This window comes from Vicia villosa, linkage group LG1 (assembly GCF_029867415.1).
Source record: "Vicia villosa cultivar HV-30 ecotype Madison, WI linkage group LG1, Vvil1.0, whole genome shotgun sequence".
Lineage (NCBI taxonomy): Eukaryota > Viridiplantae > Streptophyta > Magnoliopsida > Fabales > Fabaceae > Vicia > Vicia villosa.
In genome coordinates, this window is record NC_081180.1 from 222,592,177 (window position 1) to 222,610,238 (window position 18,062).

Genomic DNA, 18,062 nt, shown 5'->3' on the forward strand with positions numbered 1-18,062 from the left:
AATATAGAACACTTGCTCATACCACTTTTGAATTGCTCATCCTTATTATCTGAGTCGTGCATCCCTTTTCTTCCTCTTACTTTGTTGTGTGACAATTTAAGTTTTGTCTTATTATCTCATAGTCATGTGTTATATGCTAAAGCAAAGTATATTGAGATTGATATCCAGTTTGTTAGAAAAAGGGATGTGTCAAACAAGTTGTACATCAACCATGTGTTAGTATTTGCATAATTTGGAGATACTTTAACAAACCACTTTGTACTTCTACATTTCAAAAATTAAGGAAAGACAATTCCCACGATGTAATAGGAGAGTACTAGAATACTAGATAATTTTTCTCTTGTATTTTTTTTACTAATGCTCTCATATAAAAGAAGAATTATAGCTTCTAATAAACCGATAATTTTGACTATAAGATTCAATGAAATCAATCTCAATATTTTCAATATAGGTGAATACCCTATAGGTATGTAAGAGATTGAAGAAGAAAGAAAAGTAATGTGGCCCGATAAATAAAGGTGTTTTTATGGTGGCATCCTGGTAGAGTAACATGTAAAAACACCCTAGCTATTTAAATATCCATAGCTAACATTCATGAAGCACAAATTACTAAATTGAGGGAAAGAATATGGTCCATTAATGATACCATCGGCAATCAGTTTATATGCAGCCTCAGTCAAATGAATACCATCCCACCCAATATACTGAGAAGGATCATCACATGCAACCACGCCTGGTTTTCCACAAGGTTTTAATCCATTGAAATTATAAGAACCTCCCATTCCACAACAAGCTTTAAGACCTAGAAAACCTGCATTGGCATTAATGTCTTAGATTAACTCATTCTTTATAAACACTGCATTCTTAAAGCATATACTTGCCTAAATTTATTGTTTCTCAATATGTGCCTCTAAAAGTTAAAGAAGCAAGAGATTATGGACTTATGAAGTAATTTAATTTAGAATTTGAGAGAATTGATTTACCAAATTTTGATGGATACCGGTATAATGGCAATGCAGCATTGTAATAATCACCATATATGATATTAGCATGAGGATGAATTTTCCGAAGTCTATGTATCTCATATTGGAGCTTTTGGTTATAAAATTTAGCCAATTCATTTAACCACTTCAAACAACCGAATGAGTCATATTGATTACTATCTTTGGTCTCATACTTTGTTAAATAGATTGTGTTGCATCCCAATGGGAAATTCCCAGGGATCAACAGTGTGCGAGCCCCAAGACTAATCAACTCCTGTGAAAACATAAAATACAAATTACGTATGTTTAAAAAGGAAATTGAAATACAAATTTATTAATACATTTTAATATAATTTATAAAAGAAAACAATCTTACATTAATTGATGAAGCTATTACATTGATTACATCCGGAACATATGTTTTAACCTCTTCTATGCTCTTGCGTACAAATAAGGGAAAGTTTAAGTCGTTGCCTCCAATCTCTCCCACAAGAAATAATGAGTTTGTAAGAATATCATGACATCCTACAAGATTGGACTTTAATCCATTAATTTAACTAAGTTGACTTAAGTTACATAGTTAATTATATTTTTTTGTCTAGTAGATTACTTCTTAAAGGTGAATACGTGGGATATTGCGGGTTCCAACCCGCACCCCTGTAGTCGGATGTCCTTGTGTAACTACCAACAGAAATGACTTAATTGGATATTGTTGATTCATAGTTGATGCACGTGTTTGTATCGAATATCAAAGGTAAAGTTAGTCATTATATTTCTCAAGCATATAGTTTTTTTTTTTTTAAATAAAATATTTAGTGTTTTAGTATAGGGCAACGACTTACCTATAAAAAATTGAATCACTTCAACTCTAGGAGGCAAGACAGATTAAGGGATGGACATGTCCTAGAGATACTTTAGATCAAAGGATCTCAACGCACATATTCCTTGAGACAACTGTCTCAAAGAAAGTTCTATATCCTTAAGACCAAAAACTCTAACTATAGAGTATAACAAAGGACTCAAACTTTAATATACAATACAAAAAACCCTAAACCACACTGATCCCCCACCACCGTGCATACTATAAAGGACCTTCGTACTAGAGTTCGCCAACAATATTATTGTCATCAGCAACATTAGAAGAAAATATTTTTCAGGACTATTTGGTGCCATATGTGGGAAACATTCTCCAATACTTCTATTCTACTCCTAACTTGATGACGAATTATGAGCACATAGTGTCAATGGTTTCTGAGGAACCTTTTGGAAAACATTTCGAGGAAAACAAACAATATCCAGAAGTAAAATGATTGTGTAAGTCGATCAAGTCAAAGTGGTGAAAATATACCAATTGTTGCGCTAAACAAATCAACCCATTTCAGCGAGACATTCAATATGTGAAATGACTTCCTCACTACATAGGGTACAATGGGGAGAATCTGCATGAATTAAGAGTATGTACCCATCAACCCCTCAACAAAGGAAAAATTGATGGGACATAACTATTAAGGTGACATACACGTCACTATCAGGGTTCCAAAATCTCTGAACATGTTTGTCGGACACTTCTAACACAAGAAAAGGGGAGAATTGTGTTGGATTGAAAAAATCTATTTCTAAAACAAACTCTTTTACAAAAGATAAGTTTACAAATCTTTTAAAATACAAACAGAGTAAAAGAAGAGGAAATATAAAAATAGAAATGCAGTAGAAATAAAAGACATGAAATTAAAGAGATAAGAAAAAATACATAATTATAGAGGTTTATTCTTAATGATGTGACATAATCCTCTCCCAAGTAATTCTTCTTGAAAGTTTCCACTATCTTGAGAGTTTTTAACTATATATGCCTACGAATATCCTTTTACAAAGATTGAAGTTTTTAATGACTAACTTCAAACCAATAAAGGAGTTTTAAGTATGGATTACTCCAAAACCAATTGAGTGCTTTTATGACAGACTAAACTCATGAACCAAGAGAGAGCTTTTAACACATGTTTAAGCTTAAGAACCTACTGAGAGTTTTAACCACTGAGATCTCCCCAACCAACTAGAGATTTTACATGGTTTACCTCAAAAACAAAAAGAGCTTTTAATGGTTTAACTCAGAACCAAACACCACCTTCTTACAAGGATAATATTGCACAAGAGATAATACACTATTGAGAAATTACAAATTTTCCCTTCACCAAAAAAGTGAAAAGAGAGATTTTGTAAAATAAAAAATAAAAACGGAGAGTGAGTAAGAGGGATCAAAACCCGTTTTATGGATGGTTTGAAATGACATATAAGCTCTCCATTTATATAAAAAAGCATGGTACAAATTTAGAAACAATCTATGGGCTAATTAAGCCTCACAATCTTTATCTCAAAGACATAATCGATTATGCAGCTCCAAAATGGAAATTTTTTATTCAAGTCATTGCCAATAATTTAAGGAGCTTTTCCAATCAATTTTAAGCATTAAAAACTGAAATAAATGACTACTCGTAAGACTTAGTCGATTATTTTATTGCAAAACATGCTTTTAACTGATCAGATAATTCCATACTCAATTGCCTAAGCTTTTAAAAATTTTTAAGTGATTTTGTAAAATTAACATGGGCTTATCAAGAGGGTTGTGTGTGTGTATGTGTATGTGATTTTTCCTTAATAAAATTGAGAGTTTGTCTTATATCTTTATAGACATTGATCACTCGACATATATTGACGACCTTACATATTTCCTCTATTTCACAACTCTGAAGCTTCTAATTCCTTGCCACATTATCTTTTGCTTTGGCATTTATCTGGAACCTTAAAACTGGTGAAGATTTCTCTTATGAGTGTTGTCAACATTAAAACCCAATTACGAGGTTGTTGCAATCTTCATACCTACAAGCACATAGACCCACAATTTTAACCCCCTCCCATAAGAGAAATTTAGAGGACACTACTAGGTTAAAGTACGAACAAGGGTCAAGATTTTAAAAGAAGCAACCACATTGTCCCCGTACTGGTGAAGGTCAGAATGTCGAGGTTCAAAGTCTATGACATATCTGTGGACTAAAGGAGTTTGAATGATATCTTATACACGAGTTATTCAATACCATGAAACTCACCTGGCATTTTCAACCTTACCGCGGAGATAACCTCTAAGGCTATGTTTGAGAGTTTGGAGGGGAAAGGAGGGGAGGGCTTTGGAAAATAGGAGGAATTGGGTGAAAAAGATAAAAAGATTTTGGGTAGGAGGGTTTTGGAGGGTTTGAGTTTATTCATAACACCAAAAACCCCATAAAATGGGGGAACTAAAAAATTGTATTGAAGGAGGGTTTTGGAGGGTTTTGAAGGGCTTACAAAATTTTTCCAAATATCTTTTAGGTTGTTATAGTATTTTGAAAATTAAAAATTTAGTAATGATAATAACTCTTTTATCATTCTAAACAAATTCATTTTTTCAAAAAATGTCAAATATTTTTCTATATTTTTTTAAAATTTTGTTTTTGGAAGCCTTCCCCTCCCCTCCCCTCCAAACTCCCAAACATAGCCTAAAGGTTTCACAGTTCTGACACAAATCCTTGAAATACTATGGTTCGACATATGATGCATATTGGTGGGCGATGGGTATTTGTATGATATTATGTATATCGAATAATTTAACACGATGAAGCTCACTTGGGCTATGTTTGGGAGTTTGGAGGGGAGGGGAGGGGAGGGCTTCCAAAAATGAAATTTTAAAAAAATATAGAAAAATATTTGACATTTTTTGAAAAAATGATTTTGTTTAGAATGATAAAAGAGTTATTATCATTACTAAATTTTTAATTTTCAAAATACTATAACAACCTAAAAGATATTTGGAAAATTTATGTGAGCCCTTCAAAACCCTCCAAAACCCTCCTTCAATACAATTTTTGAGTTCCCCCATTTTATGGGGTTTTTGGTGTTATGAATAAACTCAAACCCTCCAAAACCCTCCTACCCAAAATCTTTTTATCATTTTCACCCAATTCTTCCTATTTTTCAAAGTCTTCCCCTCCCTTCCCCTCCAAACTCCCAAACATAGCCTTGGGGTTTTCAACCCTTACAGCAATGGTAACCCCTATGGGTGTGATGGCTTTGATACCCAACCTCAGGGGTGCATGGAACTACCAATTATGTTTGGAAAACTTGAGAATAAAAAGGAAAATTTGATTTCTGGTGATCAATAACAAGTTTCCACAAAATAACTTAATGATGGTTTAAAGATCAATAACAAGCTAAATATCATAATAATCTATTATTACTTAGCATTAATAGTTTATTAATTTAATTTATATTTTATTATTTCATATGGTTTAAAGATAATTAATCATTATTATTTTATAGTATGAATTTTTTAGTATATGATGTTGTACTTTGTATTGAATTTAGGTTACAATTTTATTAATAGAATTTTTATTATAGTAACTAGTATAGCCCGTGCGTTCGCACGGATCACGTAAAATCGATATAAATATTAAATAAATATTATATAATTATGGTTAAAAAATATATATTAGAAAAAAAATTTAATGTTAACTATCACATTTAGAAAATTGATTCAAACTAAATCACATTTAGCTTTGATGGCAATCATCATGGCATTGATTTTTTAATTTAAAATATTCTAAACCAAATCAAAACACATGTGAAAGCAATATTGTTTTATACTTGTATTATTATCCGCGTTTGGTGAACTTTATTAAATACTAAAAAAACAACAATGTTTCAATGCAAAGTTTCATCTTTATAAGTTGTATTATTATCCGCGTTTGGTGAACTTTATTAAATGAGAAATGATATATTTACACTCATTTTTACATTGACACCGTATTTATATACTATACATTCTACTTTTTCTTATATTTTATTATTTTTACATGCTTTGAGACTAGTGCCATACAAAAATGAAGCATTAATGTTACGGTGTATGCAATACGGTGTCGTAAATTAAGTGTAAATATAGCATTGCTGTTATTAAATACTAAAAAAACAACAATGTTTCAATGCAAAGTTTCATCTTTATACGTTGAATACCGGTAAAATATATTATTTTTTTCTAATCATTTAATTTTGACAGAAAATGAAGAACCATTTTGTTTCTTAGAGGTCTAATAAAAAATGATTAAAAAAAAATTGAAAACTTACTTTCAGAAGATTTGCAAAGTGTAGGAAGAAGCTCCTTGAACCAATTCAACTGAACTGTTAATGAATAATTGGTAGCAACGTTATGAACATCCCTCTCTTCAAAGTAACTAACATCCAACGCCGTTGCTCCTATAACCGCAAAATTCACTCCAACCTTTGCTGCAGTATCTTCCAATACACCATTCTTTATTCCTAAATACGGTTTCACCATTGGAATTCCTAACAATTCCGCTGCAAAAAACGGTTAAAATTAAAAACAGTTAACCGCATAAACGTAACCGAAAGTGACACGTAAGCAAGCAAGCGTAACAGAAAGTGACACGTAAGCACGCAAGCAAGCATACCTATGAAATCGATGATGAGGCGTCCATCGGAGCAACGACCAGACGGATGATGAAAGTAGGTTTGACCGTAGGGAGGAGAGAAGCAGTGATTGGAGGGATCGGAGGAGCTGTAAAACAGGTTACCGGTGTCAGTTAAGGAATCGCCGAAGCTGAAGATGGAGGAGTAAGACGGACATGCCGCCGCCGTGAATAACGGTGTAGAAGCAGTGATCACAAAAAATAGTAATAGTATTAGTAGTCTCATTGTTCTCCAGCGAATCCTATTGTACTAACCTTACGGCATATTTCATCTCTTCATTGACTTTATTTAATAATAATGCACGATTAGGTGAGTGATTGATTGCAACACCATTTTTTATTACGCCACGATTGTCTTACAAAAATTGTTTATTATTTTTAAAATCACAATTTAGATAAGGAGAAAGACATCTCATCTCATGGTATAATTTTTTTTGAAGGTGGAGATTTATGGACAATCGTAAAGAGCTGAATATTTTTTTTATTTTTGATTGTTTTCAAAACATTCTGTACTTAATTTTTATTTTATGTGTTGGACAAAATACTTTTGTAATTGTTTTTTTTTTTTAATTTAGGTGTAATCTTAAGATAAATTGTTTCATTTGATAATTTGTTATAAATAATTGATATCATTTATTCGATCATAAAAATAATAATTCATATGAATTAATAAATTTTTATAAATAGGCAAATATTGATAACTATATTAGACAATTAAGAATGTTAAATTGGTTAAATACACTTTTTCTTCTGTAATCTAGCGAGATTTCTCATATAAATAAAATAAATATTCAATTATTGGTTATATGTATGTATATTTGATTTTTCCTTGTAATATAAAGATTTCGTATATTTGACCTCTTAGTAACAAATTGCACATAAAATCTTCCATTTTTTTATGACGTGGCTACTGTCATACCCTAATTTTTGACCCCCCTGAGATGACATATCTTCAGGATTTTTCATCAGGTCAAGACAAGTACCCAGAGCAGTCATTTCTCCATCTGATACCTAATCGAGGATGCACAAAGACAAGAAAGCTCAGGCAAAGGATCAATCAATACAAAGATTAGCCTCTAATACAATCATGGAGCTCAAAAACTTCATTTTTCTCATCTATGATTGATTAGACATCCAGTCATCTGAGTACAGGCTTACTCAGGTCACCAGACTAGGGTTTTGAGCCTATCAAGGACTAAAATCAGGGATCACATTTGGGAAACCCTAAAAAGCCTCAGAGGGTCATTCAAAGACATCAATCATCTTCAAATAACTCATATTACAAGGTCTACTGGACATCACACTTCAATTCAAAGTCTACAGTCATTACTTTCACATGGTCGACAAATTAGGGTTTTGACCTAATTCACCAAGATGGTTGACTTTTGATCAGGGAATGAATCCAAAACTCAAGACATGATTCAAGGATCTCTACTACCTCCATATAATCCATTTATATCATCCATTTGGGGAGAAGATCTTATTTCTACACAAAAGCCCAAAAATTCACTTTGTCAGGAAAAAGTCAACTGTGAAGGATCATCATTGACTTTTAAGGTTTTTGGTCAAAAAATGACTTTCAAAGATCAATATCATCAATATATGGATATCAAAGTCATTTGGCCAAAGAAATTCAAAGAAATTCATCAAGGAGCGAAAAGTCGGGAATTAGGGTTTTTAAAGGCATGGTGAGATCTCAAAATTTCACCTACACAACTCAAAAAACTTCCAACATGAAAGTTGTAGATCTTGCAAAATAAAACAACATCTTACAAAGGAACTTTTTTCAAAAGATCAACCATTTATGAAGTTTTGGAGATTTTGAGGTTTAGGTCATAAACACTTAGAAATTTTTCTAAGTGTTTTAACCTAGTTTTCTTCCAACTTTGGCCTCATTTTTCACAAATTTCCCAAAGGAATCTGAAGAAGACATAAACTAATGATTTGAAGTAGATGTTTAGGGCTTTCCAAATTGTGTTCAACCTTCTCCAAATTCAATTTGAGCTAAGAGTTATGCTTGTCCAAAGTTGGCCTCATAAACTAAAATTATAGGTCATGTACAATTTGGAACTTTGCAATTTTGTGCATCTTGCTTCACTAAGTGGTGCTACACGACCTCTAATGCATCTGAAAACATACCATGCATCAATTTCCATCATTGCATAAAGATTGAAGAGAATATTCCAAAACCAAGCCATGTGATTAAGTAATGATTACATTCTTGAATTTATGGCAAATGATGAATCATCAAGGAATCTTCTCACTAGCCAATTGGAACCCTCCTCTGAATCAGAAATGTCCCCCAAGATCCTGCAAGATCAATGGTTGGAGAAGCTAGCCCGAAAATGCATCATTGCACTTGGATATTTTCCAAACTTTCTTCATGGCTAAGGAAGCAAATCAACTTCACTAAGGAAGCTCACTCCTCTACTTCAGTACTGAACCATTTGCCTATAAATATAGAGGCATTCCTCATTCAAAAAGACACCAAAGCAACTCAATTACTTGCTTTCTCTTTCTCTCCTCTTGTTCATTGTTTTTCAAAGTTCTTTGGCAAGAAGAATCGTTTTCTTCAAACCAAAGCTCATCTTTGGAAAGTGAGCATTCCAACATCTCAAGGGAGGTCATTTGAGGTGATCCAAGCACCTGGATCACTTCTGTAAGTGGAGGAACACCATTGTTGCTCTCACTTGGAAGCATTTGCAGTTGGAGGTCCATGGAGTAACTCAGGGAGTCTCAGGCCAAACCAATCATTCAGACACACTCCCTAGGTCATAGTGGAGCTAACCAGATGGCTGCAGCTCACCTGTAACTCCAAATTCAACAACCTCCATGTTCACTTGAAGCTGAAATCGAGGGAGGTCCATAGAGCAATTCAGGAGGATTCAAGCTACAATAAGCATCCAGTTAGCATCATTGAGTCTCAGGGAAGCTATTGAGATCATTCATTCAAGCCCAGGTGCTCTCCATCATCCTCACGACCTTCAGTTTCAGAGGTAAGTTTCTGAACTTCACCTCTATAATTTAAGTACTCTTTGTGAAATAGCTCGATTCTATCTTGTTCAGCATCATCAGAGGATTGAAAACCCTCTATCATCATTCATTTATCTTTCAGTATAGTCATTTAATTTGATTTTGAAATTTTAGGGTTCTTCACGATTTCTGTTAAATTAATTAGATGTAGTTAATATTAGTTCATGTTAGTTACATATTTAGAATCGTGAGTGAATTTAGAGCAAGTTTCGTGTTTACATCATGGCAAATGATTGAGAAACGAGTGAGTTCAGAAATTCAAAAAATCATGGAGCTTGAGGTTGAAGACGAAGATGGTGGTGGCGCCATTTTTAATTTCTCAGGGGAGGGTTTAAAATATATTTAACTGAAAGCGTTTTATAAACGACTAAACAACTTGCCCTAGTGGCCACACATGCGCCTTTAGTATCATCATGCCACAAGTCTGGGGTTCGAATCCCCCTCGCCCCAGACTTTTTGATTCTTTTATTTTTTAAGGAATTACAACTTGTTTTGAAATATGACCAAGTGGAGGCAACTTACTAACACCAAACGCGCGTTGGCGCAGTGGTGTTATTTTGAGTTGTTGGCTTCAAGGGCGTGGGTTCAAACCATGGTGAGGCCAAAACATTATTTTTTATCACTTATTTACTTCAATTTTCTCACAACTTCATATAATTAATTAACCTATCAAATTAATTTATTTTCACTTCATTTTTTACACACATGCTATTTAATATCTCTATTTTGTGAATAATAAAAAAGATCATAAAAAATATTATTTATTTCACATGTTTTTATTAGGTTTAAAATAGTATGTTTTTAGGTGTTTTCTTAAATACTTTAAATACATATTTTCACTTTGTTTTAACCTAATCATTTTTGTAAATAAATTTATGATAAAACCCTAATCACTTAGGTCTTAATTAGGCATAGATCTTCATCTTTGCTTTAATTAAGTTGACTTTTGTCAAATCTCAAAACTATTTTCAATCTCTGATAAAATCAAATGATTAGGGTTTTCAAACAACAAAACCTTGTATCATTCCAAATCATTTTTTCAAATTTATTTTTATCACCAGTACTGTAAAGTACTGGGCCTCTAATAGAGTGTAAGTCCCAAAAATCTTCTCTTCTTAGCTTGTTTTCAAAACTGTATTTTCAAAATCTTCTTTCTGTTTTCAAAACATTCTTCTGGTATTTGAAGGGCATTATTCCCGGTGAAACTCTTCAGATACCTATGTGACCTTTGTCCATCTTCACTTCTTCTGTTTTCAAAAACCATTAACTGTTTATCATAAAGTACATTCAACTATTATCCACCAATTACTGTTGAGGCTCTGTACATACTTCTTCAATGGCCTCCACTCCATCCAGGTTAGGCTTTACAAGCTTTCAATTTACAGTCTTTATTTAAATTACTGTCAAATATAAACTGTGCATATATATTAGTTTAGAACTGCGTTTGAGTATAAACCTTAGGACAGTTAAACTATATATATATTATAGGAATATGACCTAGGATTGAGAATGTCTTCCCGGTGAAGGCTCTTTCCTAATTAGAGATCTGTAGTTCAAACCCCCAAGATGAATTATTCCCGGTGAAACATCTTGGCAAAAACCTTAGAATCCAAATAATAGGACACATCCACCCAAAGAGGAATTATTCCCGGTGAAACCTCTTACCCATTTGCTTAGAGCCAAAATAAGTTCAAAACTACATAAGCTTTCTCTTGTGCTATAACAAGGACCCTCGATTAGCCTCCTCTTGGGCTTTGTACAAGGACCCACAGGCTTCTTAAAAGCATTTCCAGCTTCCTCTTGAGCTTGTATACAAGGACCCATCAGGTTTCTTACAAACATAGGAACAGGTCTTTAGTCACCTTTTAGCCTACCCTGGTGAGTTTTTTCCAATTTAAACCAGACTTCAAAACAAGCTAAGATTGTCTCAATTCTACATTGAGTACACTTTTGGAATGAGAGACATGGACAGTCTCTGTCACCCTTATCTTCATCAATCCTCCTTAGTAGAGTCTAGGATCTATGTTTTGGTCATCCTCAGCATTGAGTCAGCCTTCATCTTGGGCTTTAAACAAAGAGTCTCCACTAGATAATCTTTCTGCCATCCATTTTTCAATCTCAAAATCCCTGGAAAGGGTTAGCCTCCAAAGTCATTTAAAATCAATCCATTCCTTCATTTCAACAAAAAATCCCTGGAAAGGGTTAGCCTCCAAAGTCATTTAAAATCAATCCATTCCTTCATTTAAATAAAAACCCCTGGAAAGGGTTAGCCTCCAACATCTGTTTAAAATGTCAAAACAATAATTTCATTCTCTTAGGAGATAATTTCCCCAAAAGAGTCAAAAACCCCTGGAAAGGGTCAGCCTCCAAAAAACATGATAAAATCAGTCTTTTAACAGACAAATTCACCAGCAAGAGTCAAAATCCCTGGAAAGGGTTAGCTTCCAAAGAAAAACAGTCTTTTTAAATCTCCAGTAGAGTTAAAAACCAACAAAAACAGTTAGCCTCAACCTTGGGCTTCATACAAGGCACCCAAATAATAAAACTCCCCTGTCAAGAGTCAGCCTCAACCTTGGGCATTGTACGAGGCAGATAATAGAGTCTCCCCAGTGAGTCCTTCATCACTCAGTAGCCACAACCTTGGGCTTTGTACAAGGCAGATAAACCATATCTTTCATGTGTCAAAGATTCCTAACACTTAGGATCTTTTCCCCATATAGTCATCCATACTTAATTCATTTAAGAGTCCGCCACAACCTTGGGCTTTGTACAAGGCAGAAAATAATGTTTTCCCTAGCTAGAGTCAGCCACAACCTTGGGCTTTGTACAAGGCACATAAAATAAAGTCATTCATTCAATTATCCTCAACAGTCAGCCACAACCTTGGGCTTTGTACAAGGCACACAAATAGAGTCTCCCTAAACAGAGTCAGCCTCAATTCTGGGCTTTGTACAGAACACAAAAATACCCTGTAATTAACCCCCAGTGGAGTCATCTCCCAGAGTCAAATAATACATTAATTAATCAATCAAAAAGCCTCAAGCTTGGGCCTCATACAAGCCAGCTAAAGTCAAATCTTTCATACAGTAGATAGACATAGCTTATCTCTATAGAGAGATATTTTTACTACTCTACCACATTCAAACAAACAAACATTTCAATTTCAATTTCAATCAAAGTCTCCCATTTAGGACTCTGAAAGACATGCTCTGGCACATCCCCAGACTTGTACACTTTCCCTAATTTGGACGAGCATTTTTCTTTCATTTAAGAGGCATCTGACTGGCATACTTGTACACCCAAGTAAGGTCCCCCTCTTGAATGAAATGAATCCAGTTATTCTGTCACTCTTTCAAAATGTTTGTGGTAGAATAGTACAAATACCTCTCTGTAGAGATAATTTCATGTCTCTTTACTGTAAACAGAGATTTAATTCCAAGCTTCAACCTTGAGCTTCAAGCAAGGCACCAAAAAAACATTAATTTCCCTAGTTAGTTCCCCGAACTACATTAAGCTCTGACTTCCACTAGGGATATGTAGGCATGAGGTTCACAAGGAATCTCAGCGAGCTAATAAAATACCAAAAATAGTCAGTCTGTCTATCTGTCTGTCTTTCTTCAATCAATTCAATTCCTTCTCCTAACACAAAGGAGAAACTTTCCCAATCATTAGCAGCAAACACAAACACAATGACACAGAGAAGGTTCCTGTAGAGTACTACAGATATGTAGGGTGTTTAAACACTTCCCTATGTATAACCGACCTCCCGGACTCCAGAATTTCTAGTCTAGGTGTAAATCCCCACACTTAGCAAACTCCTAGGGTTTAGTTGAGATCTTTTTTCCCCTTTCCTACTCGTAGGACAAATAAGAAAGTTCGTGTGTTATCGTAGGAAGAACTGAAATAAAATTCATCCCACCACGGGCGCATTCTCCTTCCAAATTTCGCGTGAAGGGTCTAGCGTGCCGTCCTCCCAAGTGAAACGGGGAGGTAAAATAAAACGACACCACAGCTACTGATGGTTGGTCTAGCACTACAGGAAAAAACGCCTCCTCCACGCCCAGAAAACCGAGGTTATATGCAAAATAACCGTGGCGTAACGCTGAGGTCACGGTTTGGCCACGGAAATCCAACCGTGGAGTATACGGCCGTGGCCTAAAGTAAAGTCCACGGTTTTTTGGTATAGACCACGCCTTTTTTACAACCGTGGCTTTTTTAGGCCACGGTTTAGGTAGCTTGATTAAGGCCGCGGTTTGTACTTGCCATGGCTTAAAAACTGTGGCTATATGGTAAAGCCACGGTTTCATTTTAACGTTTACGACACAGTATTAGTTCAAGATATAGCCACGGTTTGGTTATGACCACCTATTTAAAACCGTTGTTAAATGTTATGCTTTTTAAACCATTTATCTTCCCACGGTTTATTTTTGTATCATTACATAAATATGTCATTATATATATATATATATATATATATATATATATATATATATATATATATATATATATATATATATATATATATATATATATATATATATATAATTAACAATAATATTGATGATTAGAATCTAATTAATTAGAAGCAAATTAACGTCAAAAGTAAGTTTTTTTTTGTAGTGCCACTAATAAGTTAGATACTAAGTTTTGATGTCATCCCAAATTCAAAACAACCATGAGATTCAAAACAAGAGCTAAATTAAACACAAGTTTCTCTCAAAGAGTCATCCCAAAATAACAACAAAAGTTTGATGAACTAGCTAGCTAGATAATATAAAACACACCTTCTTAATATTCTTCTTGATCAAGTGTTGCTTCAGCGTCCAAACATGTTATAAGCATTCATGGTAGCTGCAACAGAACATGTGCATATCCCTCAGGGCCAATACCAGCACCATCCTCAATGATCAGAAACTGAAACTTGACTTAGACAACCTGCACAAACAAAGTATTGCCCATAAATTATAAAACAAGCACCAAATGCGAACTCAGCTTCCTTGTTAAGTTTCTGGCTCATAGGTTTAGCATGACAAAGAATATAACAACATAAGTTATGCGAAGTGTCTGAACCAGAGTGGAAATAAGAGAATTTTTTGACAGTTGCCATAATTGGACCGCCATTTCCAGCTGAGGCGACCGTGATTATGCCTTTCCTCATGGCATGAAATGCGCCGATTGCTATACAGTCCTGCACATAATTTGCATTTCCTCCGCCTAACGAAAGCGATATGACATCCACGCCGTCGTGTATGGCAGCCTCAAATACAAAACAAAAAAAAAATGAAAATGAGTTGAAAGGTATGATAAACCTGTATCCAAAAGAGCGACAATTATGTCACTCTCTGATTTCAGTTTTCTCTTAGCTGTCAAAGGTAATCCAATAAAATTCCATGATCTTGTTGTGTGTAGCTTGCGGTACTGGTTTCGAAATACCGAGAGCACTTCATTCATGTCTGTACAATCACAAAGCTAGTTTGTTGTTCATACTGACCAAGAAGGGCAGGCGGTCTTTAATGAGAGAAAGCGAATGCAGATAATTGGCGGTGGTCAGCCCATGGCGATACCATCATAATCACTACCAGCCAAGCCATACATAGTTCAAACTTTTCCTACCAAAAAAGGCTATTTCACACATTCTCAGTATATTTTTTAAGAAATTTTAGTGAATCAGAAACAACAACAAACTAATCATAGGAACTACCACAAAGATACCAATATCTTATTTTAAACTATTAGAAACATTCTTTTTAGAAACGAAAAAGCATGAATTGTCCAAAACCAGAAACGAAAAAAATATCTTTAGCAAAAGATAATTTAGAAACGAAAAAGCTTGAATTATCTTTAGCAAAAGATAATTTAGAAACGAAAAAGCTTGGTCAAGAATTTGAGGAGCATAGTATACAAATCCACTTATACCAGAAATCTGCAACATATACATTAATATTAATATTAATATTATTCAATCTAACTTAAATATTCTAATATATTGGAACATATATGCATGCAGCTTGTTTTGGATTATTAATCACGTAACTCCCTATTTGGGGTGAAGTAAAGTGAAAAGGACAAATATGGCACGTGTATTACTAAAATCCAACAATAAGGTAAAACATGCATATCTATTGAGTATTACCCTTGATCATAAAGGCTGCAATACTTCACTTTGCAAGTTAAAAGGAAGGCCCAGACATCTCTGCAAAGAAATATAAGCAAGTAAAGACGATAACTAAATGAAGCAATTAACATTATTAAATGAAAAAGGCTTTCAGACAAGTAAGTGCGAATAACTAATATGGTGAAGAGAGGTTTTTTTTCCAAATCGTTATTTGACTTTTTCTAAAAACTGTTTTTAGATTAACATATTTGAAAACTTGCCTTTAGACAGTAAAGTGTTCAAACCAAGCTTTTAATAAGCAATTTCAAGATTATATTTTCAGTTTCATATTTTTTAGAACATCTTCAGGTATATGCATAAGCTTAAGTAGGGCATCTTCAGGTTGGTCCAACATGTCAAATATTATGCATGTTTAAAAAGAATAAAGGAGAGAGGTCTCCAAATAGCGTATACTGTAACATTTAAAAAGCTCGGCAACAAATCAACCAGTATAAAATCAAAAAATTCAACAGGTTTAACATTGAATATTGATGATCCTAAACTCAAAAAGAGGGATAAATAGTTAGGTATAATGCAGAGCATACTAGTGAACAGAGCATAGAGTTTCCAAAATATTCAACATAATCCAATTGTGGTGCTTACAGAATCTCATCTCCCACAGCAATGATTGATGTTGTGAGTGTGTTGTTTTTATGCACATTCAAGCCAATGCTATCAGCAGTAAGTTGTCCGCCAGTGGAAGATTTCCTTTTAAACCTCCCTCCCTCTCTAATCTTCCATTGAAAGTAAATCTATGAAAAGAGCTGACATTTGTAAACCAGTTCAAAAAGGAAATAGCTTAATATAAGCATAATTCTTTTAGTGTAAAAAATTAAGAACAGCATATCAGTTTTTATATGTTTGAAGATATTGAGTGTAAAACGGAGAGAGCTGAATATAAGCATAATTTTTTGACTAGGTATCAACTTAAGAATAGAATATCACAAGAGTTTTCATGAAAGGTACCTTTTGTTTTGAGACTAACAAATGTCCATCACCAATAGGAGCAGAATTTTCTTCATTTCCAAATGACCCCATTCCTGCATCAACCTCTTCTACGGCCAATTTGTTTTCATTTAGTACAGAGTTTAATTCATCATTGACAGAGTTGGATCCATCAATGCTGGCCTGAGAGATAGAGATGTCTTCTCTGGTACTTCCTGTTCCGGGAATTAGAGTCTCCATTTTGAAATCATTTAGTTTGCATTAAACTATAGAAAACAATTAGAAAATGAATACCTGTGATTAATAAACCGGGCTGCATTTTCATATGATGCTTTCCATATGATGCTGCATATAAGAAAGAATGCACTATCAAAACCAAATCCAAAAACCCCAAAAATGGTAATGAAAAAACCCATCTCAAAAATAAACTCTTGAATCGATCTAGCGAATCTCACAACGAGATTTGTTTTCAGTTCAACATTACTACTAAAACAGAAAGTGTGAAGAACGGAAAATGATTAGGTTTGAGAAGACAAACCTGTTCAGATTCGTGGTGGTGGTGGTTGCTTTGATGGCAGCGTGAGATGAGAGAGATCCCAAGCGCGGTTAAGGATTTGTATCACAGCTGAGAGAGATTCATGGAGGATTTGTATTGAGAAGAAGGATCTTAGTGAAGCAGAGAGATCTTTGACAGCGGCGTGAGGTGAGAGACAGAGATTTTCAGTTAGGGATTTGAAGCAACACACGCGAAGTTGAAATGAGGAGACATGAAGATTGATTTTAGGGTTTGATTCGGTGGAGGAGGTGAAGATGAATTTAGGGTTTAGAACAAGAAGACGATTCGGTGGAGGAAGTGAAGATGAATTTAGGGTTTGGAGGAGGTGAAGCAACACACGAGAAGTTGTATATAGTGTATTTACCTTTTCAATTTTTTTTACTTTTTTAATCTAAAAAAATTAGAAAAGAAAATAATTATGAGAGGGAAATAAAAAAAAAGAGGGAAATTTTGGAGGGGTATATTTTTTTAGGTTTGGGCCACAGTTTGAAGTGAAAATTATGAGGCCGCGATTTTCTTTTGCGTCTTAAAATATCTACCGTTATATAACCGTGGCAATTGAAGTACAGGCCACAGTTTTACACTCCGGATTCAATATTCTATAACATACGTCTACGCTTTGATAACCATGGCCAAATCATATATGTGGCCACAGTTTCTGAGCTGTGGACAATTTTAGCGTGGCCGTAGGCCAAATTTCTAGTAGTGTAGGGGCATTTTTCTAACTTCCTCGTTCCCTCCACCCCAAACACGATAAACCTAGCTTTTGAATCTTCTTCTTCTCCACTTCATCATTTTATTCTTCAGCTGCTGCCAACGATTTACGCCTTCGTTCCCTCCGCTCTCATTAATTTCTTCTTCTGCTGGTGCCATCAATTTTT

At 34.4% G+C, this 18,062-nt stretch overlaps 2 protein-coding genes across 5 annotated transcripts; both read right to left on the reverse strand.

Annotated features, from left to right (window-relative positions):
- Positions 1-485: 485 nt before the first annotated feature.
- LOC131644895 (GDSL esterase/lipase At1g28590-like) lies at positions 486-6,779 on the reverse strand. The gene is made up of 5 exons (XM_058915506.1): positions 6,476-6,779; positions 6,132-6,362; positions 1,360-1,508; positions 984-1,257; positions 486-811 (listed from the first exon to the last, which is right to left on the reverse strand). Exons 1-5 carry the CDS (start codon positions 6,717-6,719, stop codon positions 564-566), a joined length of 1,146 nt encoding a protein of 381 aa, XP_058771489.1. The 5' UTR covers positions 6,720-6,779; the 3' UTR covers positions 486-563.
- Positions 6,780-14,122: 7,343 nt separating this feature from the next.
- On the reverse strand, positions 14,123-17,525 carry LOC131622975 (uncharacterized). Of its 4 annotated transcripts, none has more exons than XR_009290061.1 (5): positions 17,164-17,525; positions 16,920-16,956; positions 16,647-16,840; positions 16,284-16,409; positions 14,123-14,461 (listed from the first exon to the last, which is right to left on the reverse strand). XR_009290061.1 is itself a non-coding variant. In XM_058893990.1 (5 exons), the coding sequence occupies exons 2-5, from the start codon at positions 16,948-16,950 to the stop codon at positions 14,434-14,436; spliced, it is 384 nt and encodes a 127-aa protein (XP_058749973.1). In that variant the 5' UTR covers positions 16,951-16,956; positions 17,164-17,525; the 3' UTR covers positions 14,123-14,433. The 4 variants fall into 4 exon arrangements, 3 of the variants coding, with proteins under 3 accessions (XP_058749973.1, XP_058749967.1, XP_058749965.1); XM_058893990.1 differs by having other exon boundaries at positions 16,284-16,414; XM_058893984.1 differs by lacking the exon at positions 14,123-14,461 and adding an exon at positions 14,497-14,783 and having other exon boundaries at positions 16,284-16,414; positions 16,920-16,970.
- Between the last annotated feature and the right edge of the window lie 537 nt (positions 17,526-18,062).